This window comes from Clupea harengus, chromosome 13 (genome assembly GCF_900700415.2).
Source record: "Clupea harengus chromosome 13, Ch_v2.0.2, whole genome shotgun sequence".
Lineage (NCBI taxonomy): Eukaryota > Metazoa > Chordata > Actinopteri > Clupeiformes > Clupeidae > Clupea > Clupea harengus.
The window spans coordinates 7165712-7179728 of record NC_045164.1 but is presented as its reverse complement, the minus strand read 5'-3'; the positions used below and the strand labels follow the sequence as shown (position 1 = coordinate 7179728).

The 14017-nt window shown below is 41.7% G+C and overlaps 3 protein-coding genes across 3 annotated transcripts; 2 read left to right on the top strand and 1 right to left on the bottom strand.

The window, feature by feature from the left end:
- Positions 1-84: 84 nt before the first annotated feature.
- eif3s6ip (eukaryotic translation initiation factor 3, subunit 6 interacting protein) lies at positions 85-8073 on the bottom strand. Its single transcript, XM_012817067.3, has 15 exons — positions 7894-8073; positions 7212-7254; positions 6913-7126; positions 6557-6636; positions 6373-6434; positions 6073-6142; positions 4125-4198; positions 3811-3982; positions 3307-3461; positions 2579-2749; positions 2151-2284; positions 1740-1913; positions 1344-1533; positions 870-950; positions 85-336 (listed from the first exon to the last, which is right to left on the bottom strand). The coding sequence occupies exons 1-15, from the start codon at positions 7993-7995 to the stop codon at positions 265-267; spliced, it is 1794 nt and encodes a 597-aa protein (XP_012672521.2). The 5' UTR covers positions 7996-8073; the 3' UTR covers positions 85-264.
- Positions 8074-8504: 431 nt separating this feature from the next.
- Positions 8505-11399, top strand: dnajc12 (DnaJ (Hsp40) homolog, subfamily C, member 12). Its single transcript, XM_012816987.3, has 5 exons — positions 8505-8688; positions 9346-9424; positions 9792-9931; positions 10311-10458; positions 10696-11399. The coding sequence occupies exons 1-5, from the start codon at positions 8611-8613 to the stop codon at positions 10776-10778; spliced, it is 528 nt and encodes a 175-aa protein (XP_012672441.1). The 5' UTR covers positions 8505-8610; the 3' UTR covers positions 10779-11399.
- Positions 11400-11646: 247 nt separating this feature from the next.
- On the top strand, positions 11647-13840 carry LOC105890939 (cytochrome c oxidase subunit 5B, mitochondrial). The gene is made up of 4 exons (XM_012817053.3): positions 11647-11857; positions 12872-12942; positions 13054-13153; positions 13483-13840. Exons 1-4 carry the CDS (start codon positions 11758-11760, stop codon positions 13593-13595), a joined length of 384 nt encoding a protein of 127 aa, XP_012672507.1. The 5' UTR covers positions 11647-11757; the 3' UTR covers positions 13596-13840.
- The last annotated feature ends 177 nt before the right edge of the window (positions 13841-14017 follow it).

Below are 14017 nucleotides of genomic sequence, written 5' to 3'. Positions count from 1 at the left end.
CAGCTCCACCTCCTGTTACCCAACCAATAAAAGTACAAGCAAGAGAGTACAAGAGTTTAGCGTGAAAACAGACATCGGAAACTATTCACCACTTCAAAATTTATTTCCATTTTCTGCGTAAAAAGAAAAAAGCATCACATAATCTGAACACACTACCGGAAAACTGAGAAAGTCTTGACAATGGGTGTTCAGAAAGAAGGGCTCTGGTTGGTTGGTCAGACTTGTGTGAACAGTGAAATCCATCTTTGACTGCCTGGTTCAAACTCATGAACGGGTGGCGGCAGTGCTACTTGTGGTGGTGCCGGTCATGGGCATCTTCTTCAGGGTCCGGTTCAGCTTGGAGGGGGGGAACAAGGACAGAGTTCATTATGCAGTCTGTGCTGTTTAGCTCTTATGACAGTGGTGTGTGTGTGTCTGTGCTGTGCGTGTAGCTCTTATGACAGTGGTGTGTGTGTGTGTGTGTGTGTGTGTGTGCTGTGTGTGTAGCTCTTATGACAGTGGTGTGTGTGTGTCTGTGCGTGTGTGTGTCTGTGCTGTGTGTGTAGCTCTTATGACAGTGGTGTGTGTGTCTGTGCTGTGTGTGTAGCTCTTATGACAGTGGTGGCTACAGCAGCGTTCTAGATGTTCTAGCCGCTGGCTCTTTAGTGTACTATCAAGCTCCACATCATTCAGGTGTTCTGATCAGCTAGCGATATTTAGTCACTAAATGATGCCCTTATTAATGATGTCTAGACTCTAAACGTTTGATGTCAATACTGTCATACAAGTAGTACACAGTCCCTATGAGAAAAAGATGCACATCACATACAGCTAAAGAGAAGTCAACAACACGTTGCAACGATGAGGACTATTTGACTGCTGTCGCTTACCTCCTCAAACTTGTGGATCTGTCGGATGAAAAAGTCTCCATAGCGACGGGCCACCTTGGTGTCTGCGATGTGAATCATATCCTGTTGGGGGGAAAAAATTAAAGTTTCCAATTTGACTTAAATTACAGCTGAACATGCGTTGAACTAATAACAGTGAACTCAATTGAGCATATAGGTTCCTTTTATAATTGTGGCATAAGCCCTATGCATTTGGGGCTCATGGAGTTGAGAGAAAACAATACGTGTGCACTCTTACCAGCCTTGACATGGAGAGTTCTCTAAAGCGCACTTAAGACATTTCTGTGGTCATATCAACCCACCCATGGCAACACACCAAACACATAAAAAATTATATGAGAAAATCATTATTCATTAGAGCCTCATTAGAGGGACAAGCAACCAAGGACAGATCTAAAAGGTATGCCTGCGAGAGGACCATAAAGTCTTTGTGGTCATATGAGAGTTGAGACTCACCCCGTCAATGTAGAAGTCCACCTCGGAGGCAGACTGGAACTCTCCGTCCAGGGCGGAGATGCCGCTGGTCCACACCAGGTTCTTCATTTTGTGCTTGAAGACCAGCAGCTGGATGCGGAACTCCTGCTCCGACATATCCAGGAACCCAGCCAGCTTGGCCACGGGCATGGTGGTGTAAAGCTTCAGGAAACTAGAGGGAGAAGGAGGGCGGGTAGGAGGGTTTAAATGTACATAAACAACAGTCTCACAAATCCAGATACAGGAGCACACATCAACGTGGAATTGTGTAAAGAATGGAGGCTGCAGTGCATCTCGTTACCAAATGTACACACAACCTGGACACACGCGTGTGTGCGCACACACAAACACACACACACACACACAAAAGGGCCATACCTGCGGATGGTGGAGAGCTGGGCCTGCTGCTGCACCTCCTCGGCGAAGACCTTGAGCTGCTGCTGGAACGGCTCCTTGTGGTAGTTGGGGTGCACGTTGTCATAGTTAGGCACCACCGGGGACAGGAACTTGGGGCAGGCGAAGCTGAAGAGCTCCTCAAACACAGCCAGATCTCTAAGGGGGGGCACAAAGCAAACCAAACATGCATTATATACACAAGTCAACAACATAACATTTAAAACTGATCAGACCAGAAACTTTGCAGACATCACACAGAGTGGGGATGAAAATACTAACACTTTAGTTATGACAAATCAGTTATCAGTTATTAGAACAGCAGATCAAAATGTGTGTGTGTGTGTGTGTGTGTGTGTGTGTGTGTGTGTGTGTGTGTGTGTTGTCTTTACTCACCCTTTCTGCATGCGGAGCATCTTGTCGCCGTACTTCTCGCGCAGCTGGGTGTGGATGCTCTCGTCGATCCTCATGGGGTACATGGTGAGGGCGATGGCCAGCAGGCCGTGCATCTGCTCATTCTGTTTGTTAATCTGTGGAGGGGAGAAGAGCGCAATGAGGACGGGCATCATAGGACCAAAACCACCATCTCTTGAGGTGAAACCCTTACGCCTAGTCTGAGCCCGGAAATTGGAACATAAATTGGTTGTCTAGTCCTATGTCTTCAACAGACAACTTACAAGACCAAACAAGAATCCAGATTTGGACATGGTTGTTTCAATCCAACTAAATAAAACGAATAACTTGAAGAGTGGAAGATTCTTTAAAACAACAAGATAAAAAGAACCACTGTACAGATTTTAGAGCCAGGGGCACTGGCGACTGACCATCTCATATTTGTAGGTGGACCTCTGGAACATGTTACGCGTGCGCTGAATGTAGAGCAGGATGTTGGCAAACACACGGATGGCGTCCTGGTAACGCCGCATCATCAGGTAGGCAAAGCCCACATAGTAATAGGTGGTGATCTGGCACTCAGGGACACGGGAATACATGCTCTGAGGAGGGAGGAGAGGGAGAGGACCAGTTAGGTCAAACAGAGGAGGGATGAATTGAGAGTACATCTAAGAGACTGCAGGAAGCAAATGCATGGCCTAAGACTTTCCACGTACATTAAAACATTGCATTCGTCATTCATATTCCTAAAATGCTCACGATATGATATTTATTCATTATTGTCTACGCTGCCCTAAGACTTACTCATAAATAACAATGCAATTAAAAGACTAGAAGTAAACACCCAATAATCCAGGGGAAAACTGTTACTTTTCAGCATTAATATTCTTTAATAGCAGTCCTCCATTAAGGCTCACATTAAAAACAAAGCTTATCCATGTTCTTGATTATGTGTAGAGTGCACAATGAACCGGAATATGTACAACACCTCAAACAGCCCCCGCCCCCCCCCCCCCCACACACACACACACACACACACACACACACACACACACACACACACACACACACACACACACACACACACACACACACACACACCTATCCACACAAACAAACACACATAATCACATCCCGAGTGTGAGGTACTTAACCATACCTTCTTGTTGAGCTCGATGTTCTCCAGCACTTTGATGGCCTGGTAGTAGTCCCCCAGCAGCGAGTGCAGGCGCAGCAGCCCAACCAGGCTGAAGTAGCCCAGCATCTTATAGAGCGAGTGGCGGCCATACTCTCCAGCTACACTTTCTGGGTCTCCTGTAGACAATGCACAGCAGGACGCAGGAAGGAATCAAATAGGAGTATGATGGCAGCATACCATACCAACTACAGCCTTTGCTTTTGGAATAGAATACAGTAGGGATTTTCAACAATAAAAAAAACATACAAATAACAAAAACATTTGACAAAAAAAGGCTTAAAATCCATGGCTAATAGATCCCCTACCGAAAACTAATGACAAACTTTGTAAATAAGTAGGACCTATACCTATCCAGATGCTTTAATAGATACTGAGGACCCATATCCAGCCACCAAAGAGCAGGTGTATATAGGATGTGTACACATTTCACAAATGAGCATCTGCCCCTCATCTCTCTCCTCTTACCCCCGCTGGTGTAGACCTCCAGCTGGCGGTTAATGTTGCTTTTGTCCACCAGAGAGTGGAGCACGTTCAGCACGCTGTGCACGTTCCAGATCTTGGGGTTGTTGCGAAGGAATTCAATCTCCTCCTCAGACTTCTTGGCCGTCTTACAGCGGTACTGGCTGAAGGACTGGAACTATAGATATGAAAGCACAAAGAGCTCCGGGGTTAAACCATAGACTCATACAAATGACAGTATGTTTTCAGTTTCAATACACCCAGTGCAGTTCTGATTGGATGAAATCAGAGGACACACGGTGTGGCTCTTCTGGCTTTACCTGGTAGATGAACTCATCAATGATGTCCCAAAGCCACTGGTTGGGAAGCTCCAGAGGTGCAGGGCCATCAGCATCTGTGGAGAAACCACACACAGGTATCATGAGGAATTCTTCAACCGGGGGACTTGCTCACAATGACTTAAACAACATACAGTAACACCATGCTAACATGCTGAAGATTTGATCAGTCTATTGTTTCCTGGCAGTATTATTAAGTACTATTAAATACAACAAAGGAGAACCTGTTTTTTTTCTGCTTCAATAAGGCGTAACTTTTTCAGCTATACAGCTTTTCACAAGTGTGTACTTTGAATTATACGTGACATACAGCAAGCAATGCCAGTCTGGATCAAGGTTATTATAGTTAACGAAAACTAACGAAAAAACGAAAACGAAGTGTGATTTTTTTTTTCGTTAACTGAAATAAAAATAAAAACGAGGCTTTATAAAAAAACGATAACTAACTGAAACTGTATTGTGTCTTTACAAAACTAACTAAAATAAAATAGAATTATAGAGAAAATGTCCTTAGTTTTCGTCTTTGTCAATGTATTTCATTGATGTCAATTTATTTCATACATAGCCTATGTCTATCTTTCGCCGTACCACTTTTAGTACACGCCCCTCACCTGGTTTCATGCCGGCAAAATTCGGGAGAAAGCGACAGAGTCCTATTTGGGATTACTTGGAACAGTAACGTGCGGTGAGGTTCGTGGCTGGTGAGGCACTTCAGAGTCAGATTTACAAATATATAAACCCAATACAGTAGCTTAAATCACCATTCAATTGGCAGCTTGCACATTGACTACTGGTTGTTTTTTATATCAGCATTCTTTACACACGGTAGCTACATACAGTTGGCAGCTGCTAGCTTGTGATGAACTCGTGTTAATATGTGTGATTATGCACTCGTGAATATGAACTCTTACGAAGTTGCACAGGCCCCCTGAGGGTCTCCCGCTGTACGTCCAAAACCAAAATCTATTATTGAGGTTCAAAATATTTTCAAAGCAATTTGGCTTTGGGTGTGAGAAGTCAATCGAGTTATCTTCTGTCCCGTTGTTTGAAGCATACCTTTTAGCTACGGCATTAGTCTCCCATTTATTGATCAATTCACGTTTTGATTGAAAGTCCAGTTATGAGAAATTATGAGAAATGTTTTAGCTTAGCTATATAATCTTCCATTTTCGTAGTCAAGGTCAAATATAAGAAGAGTAACAGCAGAACAAGCATAAACCCGACCGGTGGGCTCTCGCATGCTCCCTTCATTGAAGCAGTGGTACTGTTTGCCTCCTCTCCGTGCTTTTTCACTGCAGCTTTACGTCAGATCAGCAAAACTAAATAGGTTCTACGCATGCGCTCAACCCAGTTTGTGAGGGATTGCGCAATCTGAGATGAGGCACAGCTCGTCGCTGCCTCACCGTGTCGCTGTCTCCTGTCTGTTTGAACACGACATGCGCAAATTCTGACACAATTCTGAAAACTGACACACGTCTGACACAGATCTTTCATAGTTGTCTTTTGTGGATGGCTGTTCATCTGTCCTAAGTGAATCATTTTTTTTAAATGGTTGGTTTGGTGAGTTTTTATTACATATTATAGCTTGTATCTTCTATTCATTTTGAGCATTTTGTTTTGCAAGCAAAAAAATTAAGCTTCCCTGACTGGCCCCCCCTTGGTCTGTTGCATTCCGCGGTAAAGACTAAAACTAATACTGAAACTAATAAAAACTAAACTCAAACTAAGCATTTTCAAAAAATAGAAACTAAACTAGCAAACCTGCTTTAAAAACTAATGAAAACTAAACTGAAATTGAAAACAAAAAGTCAAAACGAAATAAAAATAAAAACTAGTGAAAAATGCAAAACTATAATAACCTTGGTCTGGATATTGTTCACTAAATCAAGTAAAGAAATGCTTTAAGACGCCATCATGAAACAATACTTACTGAGAATGTAGTTGAATAGGTTGCAATAGTTGTAGTATGATTCAAATCTCTGTTCTAGAGTCGGACCTCCCTATGAAAATAAGAGGAAAAATAAGGCCTGTTAGACAACCCCATGGCACTACATTACACTACATCCACACATAAACTTGGACCTAATAGACCTCTGTGAAAATAAAATGTCTATTGCAAGTCTAGTGATAAATACCATTCTGTAATACAGGGACAGACATCCAGTGTTATGACAGCATATCAGCACATTTATAATAGGTAGACAGAAACAGAATATTCACTGAAACTTACGCTGACTTTAGCGTAGATGTGTCTGTAGTACAACTCCTTATAAAGAATCAAGAACACGGCATCTGTGTGAAAGAACAGAGAGCATTTACCAAACCATCTCACGCTTCAAAATCAGTAATGACAATCAAAATCAAACCGAGCCACCATAACATTCACAAGAGAGAGAGGGACCCAACACTCTTACCGTTGCCCACCAGGGAGGCGATGGCTTCAGCCTCAGGCCAGGGAGACGTCTTGAAGAATCGGTCGGTAAGCTTGTTCCAGCTGGACAAGAATGAGAGATGAAATAATATTAAGGATTCAATATTAACAACAGCATACCACTATGACTCCCTCACACTGCAGACCTAAAACACTCCCCATGCTATCTATAGCTACTATGACATCAGTGGTCCTTTTTTTTTACAAAAAGCCACACACACACACAAATGATCGAAACATTCACGGACAAAATGACCATAATCTTTATATAACCAAATCAATCTCTTGGTTGGCTTATCTGAGGTGTTTCTGTGAGTGTGAATGAGTCCCCACACGCACCTGTTTTCATAAACGTCCTGGATCTCATAGATCTTCTGCTCGATTGCCTCACTGGACACACGATTTGCCTGCAGCTCATACACCTTTAGGTCGACGAGGTCTGAAGTGGTCTTGTGGAAGTACTGCAGGAAGTTCTTGATCACCTCGGGGATGACGTGATAGGTCTGCTGATGCTCATACTGGCGCTCGTATGCCAGGTCAGCTTTGGGGTCACCTGAGAGAGGGAGAGAGGCAAAGTGAGCAGCTTGAAGTATTCACCTGCTAAGGTGGAAAGAGGAACAGGGCATAGCACAACTTACCAGTGTGAAGATCGTAGTCATTGGTATATGAGTACGGGTCATACTGCAGAGACAAATAATTGAAATTAGACAAGTACTGAATACTTTGTTCGCAGACCAAACTGCCGTTCAAATTGTATCAATGCAGTTTGCAACAAAGGTGGAGCCTTTGCGTTCCCCCAAATAAACTGCCCCAATAGACAATTACATTTCGATATCTTTAACATATTTAATTTACTAAAGCAATTAAATGCAACTTTGATCATACCTGAAGAGATCCACAAACTATTTAGATCACAAGTCCATACATTTTAAAGGACCTGTAACGTTAATGGGCACCTACCAACCTACAGTTGAAGGATGCCACTCACTAACACAGCTAAACTTAGCTAACATGATATGATCTGTGTTTACCTTTTACTTAGCCTAGCACTGAAGCATATAACAATAAACAGATGAGTATACCAAATTACAATATGCTACTGCAATCCAACATACGTTATCTTAAAGTAAACCATTCTTAGAGGATGGCGAACTAGCTAGCAACGGCGAGCGATGCTGACATACAACTAACTGACCAGCAGCATCTGCCGGCTGGCCTTCAGTTAGCTAACTACGCTAGCTAGCTGCGCCATCATGGACAAGATAAGCCACATGTGACGTGAATTTTACTAAATAAAAAGATATAGGCTGTGGTACGTACATCTTCTTCTTCTTCTTTGGTGGTGGTGGTTGTTGTGGCGGTGGCGGGGGGGACGACGGCGGCGGCGGCGGCGACGGCGGGGGTGGTGGCTGGTAAAGACATGGTGAGCGGCTTGATCTAAATTTCTGTAATGTAACTCTCAGACACCCGCGTTAGCCCAGCACGTCTGCTGCAATGGGCGAAAAAGGAGTAGGACACACTTCCGATGACGCTTGAATGAACACTGAGGCATTGTGGGATTGTGGGGGACTGTACCTCGCACCAGCAATAAAAACAATATAATGAAACAATGAAAACTATTTGTTATAGACCATATCGAATTCCTGTTTTTGATTTAACAGTAGGCTATATAGCACATGATTATGACTATTATGATTATGACTTTTTCTACCCCAATATAATAAAGGATTTTGATATGCTCTGGTTAGATTTAAAAAGGATTGTGAAGTCAGTGAATAATATTTCTTGCAGTATGCGTCACAAATGTGTGTTTTTCCCGAAGTTTAAACTTTTTTTGAGGCATTCCTTGACTTGGTAACGTGTCAGCAGGACTCTCAGACAGAGTTGAGCCGAGCTGAGTTGACAGACGACTGAAAAGAATACGCATGCGCATTTAGAACCTTTGAATACGTCGAAACAGTGGTGAGCTACAATCTGTCACATCTCAGAGGTATAGGTAACCACACTGTTGGAAACGTCAAGGATTCCTCGGCTCATATGGAGTCAATTTTGAACTGCAAATCGGAAGATTTGGAGGATTATTACGGGCTGCTTGGGTGCGATGAGCTGTCATCGGTAAGATTATTTTGTTGCGGTGGAGTAGCCTACTTTTGCGAAACATTTAGGCTAGGCTATATTCTTTTAATTTCTCAGACATGCTTCTCGATATTTATGCTGTGCATTCGAGTTGCCTACTGTTTTAAGAACAAACAGGATCTCCAAACATTTAATGGACTTGTTGTGGAAATGGACTTGTGGAAATGTTGTGGAACCAAATATAGCACATCTGGACAAACAATTCTACGTCGTGTCATTGCTGGTTTCATGATTCAGATTTAAAAAATATGGATCGTGTGGTCGCTGTGCTTTGTGTCATCACTCCATCACGGTATATATTACTGTCAAACTGGATACATGATGACTCATAGGCAAGGCCACTAGACATGAGACTCAAAGGTAGGCGGACCTGTTGAATACAGATAGTGGGTCCGCTGCAGGCTAATGATGTTTTGCCTTGCGTGGTCATAACGAATAGATGACTAATGATTTAATTAAATACAATTAGTTGTAGCGATGTCTTGAAATTACAGTTATTTTCAACAGAGTGTTGTGGCACTGCCGAAATAATGGGCATTCTTGACCTCAGTTTAACCATGAACAGATGTTAGGGGTGATAGTTGTCTTGTAAAAAAAACATCAACAGGCTCTTTTCTTTTTGTTTTTATTCTTAAGACAGAGCAGATACTGAATGAATACAAAATAAAAGCTTTGGCTTGTCATCCCGACAAGCATCCGGAAAACCCCAAAGCAGGTAAAAAGAACACTGTTCATCATTTTTCGCATATCTGTGCATCGTTTTACTTACTTTGCTTGCTGAATATAGACAAAGACTACTATTCCAGGTTTTGTCAACACCCTCACAAGAGCTAGCTATGTCATCATCCAAGGCTCTACAAAGATTTAAGATATAACCATCTTCCTCAATCTACAGCATTAAGGAAATCCAAATCAGACTCAAGCCATAAAAGCACCTAGTTCTATATAGAGAATAGTTTCAGACCACATCTAGACTACATTCAAAGGGACATTTAAAGGCACATACATGTATCTACTGTTTTGGAAATAGCCTTGGTATCCATTGGTTTTCAATCTTTCTTTTTTTCTCTAATTTCTTGCAGTGGAAGAATTTCAAAAGTTACAGGAAGCCAAAGAGGTTTTGACCAATGAGGAGAGCAGAAAGAACTATGACCTCTGGCTGAGGAGCCAGCTCACAGTGCCTTTCCGAGACTGGCAAGCCTTCAGCCAGTCTGTGAAAACTGTATGTACATCAGGAATGCTCCTGTCAGTGTGATACCATAAAGAGCTTGTGCCCTGGGCTATTGTAACATACCCCAGACAAATTCTATGTCGAGCTAGAAGCAGGAACCGAAACAAGTGTTTTATGATGTGTCTGATGCATTTGATGTGGAACCCTTAGATACAACGGTACCATCTAGAAGGCATATGCCTTTGCATTGCATGTAAATGTATTAGTTTTGATGCTTTGATCCATAGTAACGCACAGTATAATACAGATACACATTTTCATCAGTATTCCATATAGGCTCCCAGGATATTGAATCCATGGCCATAGGTGGCACTAAAATAATTCTAGTAATTTGTTGTTTGATGAGGTATGCTGTACATCGTGTTTTCAGTCAATGCACTGGGCTGTGAGGGCAAAGAAAGAGCCCATGTTGGAGGACTCAAAGGAATCGTCAGCACCATCAGCACCTGAGGAGAAGGCCTCCTTCTCTAAACAGGAGCAGACTGATGACCGGTCCTCAGATGCTCCTCTGTCCTCTAGTGAGAAACTCTTCATGTTCTGTCTTACAAATATCTCATCTCATCTGTGTCAGAAATGTGTTATTGTAAGTAATGACACATCTATAACATGTTAACATATATGTTATGGTCTTTTGATTAGGTAGAGTTATATGATAGGCAGATTTAAATTAGTTGTTTACTCACAATCACTTAGCTGCTGTAAAGTGCATAATATTTAAGGTTGAGTTTTGTTGTCTGTTTTTTTTCTTTACTCAGGTGACTACTGGCATCAGAGATTCCGCTGGTCAGCCGATGCTCCTTCGGATCTCTTACAGAAATTCAGGAATTATGAAATATAATTATAATAGCATATTTATGATGTGTATTCTATTAAACGTGGTCATGTTTTTAGTAGTTGTAGCAGATTACTGGAGTATTTGCTGTAACATTCCAGTTGACTTACTATGTGTGTGTGCCTTGAGCCTTGGCGATCAGTGTGAGCTCTCTCCTCTCTGCCATTTGTGAAGAACATTCCGTGGAGTTATTAATTAAAAAAAATAAATACAAATACTACATAACGTATCTGGATAAATAGAAGTTACACTTTTGGAAAAGGAGCCAGCTTTGTAGTCACCTTACTGAGAGTGTAAGGGTGTAGTGACTTGGAGAGGAAGTATGTATATTGAATAACAGGAATGAGATGAGAAGCTTTTGCTAACATAAATGTGGCACTGACTATGGTAGAGGAGGGAATAAAACACTATATTTTTACTGCTGCTATAGTTAACCTCCCTTACAGATCGAAAAATATTCCAAATAATCATTCAGTCATTTAATAACATTAATTTTAATAACATCAGTTTACTCTCCAGACAGTCTATGCTGTCTCTCTTTTTTGCGTTTGTGACATGTAATTGTGAGCACTGATGCTGGTTAGACATGTTGAAACTGTCACTAAATAAATTCAGTTTTCTACTTCATTGGATTGCGTGACATGTTTTCTATGTGTTGAAAAATAACTATAATAAGCTTAGAAATTGTTTGGATAAGTCCAAGAGGGTTGGGAGCCTAATTCATCGGACGTTTACACATTAGCATACCTTAAATCTTAAACATTATTTGACGTATAGATTTCCGTATTTTTATAGCAACAATGACATGCACACCTGTTCGCAAGCCTTGTTCTTCCAGTCCATTGGTTTATATGCACCACCACCGCGCTATGAGTGGTCAGCTGTACGTCAGTCATTCACTGCGCAGGCGAGACACCAGGTCATTTCAGTACAGCGGGCTGTCTCAGGTCATACGGTTGGAAGTGAAAGTACAGTTGTCGCTAAAATGGCTTGCCGAATTCTCCTCCGAACTTGCAAAACTATACAATTAGTCAGACTTAATGTTCCGATGAGACTGCCACAACGGGCGCTGGCCACAGGAACGGGTAAGCTATGTAGATTTTAGTCGGTGTAGATTTAAATGATATTTAAAGTTGTCAAAAATTGATTAGCCATGGAATCAGTTATGACCTATGCATACTCCATAGCACGACAAATGTAAACCTGCGAAAAATTCGCTTGTAACCGAATGTTGCGCTAAGTGCGTAATATTTATATGTCGATAACATTACGCATACGGACCATATAATTATGTCCGTACTATACAACGTAAGAGCAGCCTACTTAATGGATAATAATTGTGGCTATTAATACTTTGTATAAATAGTTAACTTGTTATTCAGATAAGTATGTTGTGTTTAAAAACTTTAGGAATAATCAAGGTCATTTCGAGTAGGCTATATCCTCGTGGAAGGCCCTTTGATTGTCCCACCTCTTTTGGCAAGTGCTCCAAGAAGTTGTGCCAATATCTTTTGAGCATGGAGGACAGCTTTCTGTAGACTAACGCTGGTTGTGGACGTGCGGTTTGACTCATAGCCTAGTTTACAGTGCTGAGAAATATCGAAATATAAACCACAATTTACTTCTCAGATGTTATGCACATCTAATGTATTTGTATGTTAGTCATGTGAGGCCGTTATTTTCTTTAAGATTACCTATGCACCTTGCTTGCATTCGCATTAGTTCAAACTATGAGGATATGGATTATATCGACATCATTCTGTGCCTGATAGAATGCTCGCCAATGACTTGTACCTGCAGTTTGGACAGCTTTACTAGTCGTCTAGCAAGAAAAAAAGTTATTCTGCCCCTCCATTTAATTGGCATGGTTATTTAAGCAATATTGATATGCTCTTATTGTTAAGTTAAGTGACCGTTATCGAAAATCTTGTGATTTCTTTAGAGCAAAATATTGTCGTAACAATTTTCAATGAGCCCTTTAAAAGTTATTCAGATGAACTTACTAGCCTTAAGAAGTTCGGTGTGAAGGTGAGATAACTTTTGGTAGTAGGCTACTGTTTGTGCGTCTGAAGTGACTGTTTCTTGCCCGTCTTTCTCAGGAATACCAACAGATGATGAGCAGGCGGCCGGTCTGGAGAGGCGCATTTTGCAGGCGCTAAAGAAGGGAAAGGTAGGCCTACATTGAACAGATTGGCCTATTTTTTTCGACAATGGTGTTGTGTTTCAGTCAATATGCCTTTATCATTCACAAATAACTCCTATTGTTTGCTTGTTTTCTTAGGACCCTTACAGCATCCTGAAACCAAAACAGTATGCTGGTACAAAAGAGGACCCTCACATTGTCCCCGGCGTAGGAGAGAAGCGTATGGTCGGCTGTCTTTGTACGTGATGTCACTTCGCCTTTTACACAGTGACCTCTGTAAACACCTAGAATACTTTGACCATACAAGCCAAAGATTATAGAGCAGCGCTGTAATTCATCTTGGATCTTTAATAAGGTTTAAGCTTTAAACCTCTAAAACGTTTAGAGATATTGTATCACGTGAATTATGTGCGATGTCGTGTGTTAGTTACCAAGACACGCTATTGTGATAACGAGTAAAATCACAATCATTTTAAAAATCTGAAATCCTCTCACGGACGTCCACCAGCATGCAACAGGTATGTTAATCGTGTCGTTGATTGTTTTTTTTTCTCTCGACAATTGAAGGTGAGGAGGACAACACGGCCATCGTGTGGTTCTGGCTCCACAAGGGGAACCCTGAGCGCTGTCCCTCCTGTGGCTCCCACTATAAGCTGATCCCCCATGAGCTGCCTCATTAGCAGGTGTCCGAGCTCCGACTACTACTTCCTGGACCACACTAGCCCGAGGGACACTCCCTACTCTGACGGTGTCCATTGTAAAAGAATGTGCACATACAGAGTACTTCTTTACTTGTAATGCTACACAGGGACGTCTTTATGGTCATTTATGTCGTTAGGCCTCTGCGTATTGAAACATTTGTGTTCTTACAAAGACAGTTATATCTGCCTCTGTATTAACAGTAAATAAAATGAATATTACAATTTGGAGGACTTTGTACCACTTAATGCAAAGTTCAGTCATTGAGAAGCCCCAGCGGTTCCCAGCCAGAAGAACAAAAGAGCTGTTGCAGAAAGGTAATGCAGAACAAGGTTTTAAGAGTTTATCTCCCCATTGAGTTGTCTACAGTGACAAAACTGATGTCCTACCTTTGTCCCTCACA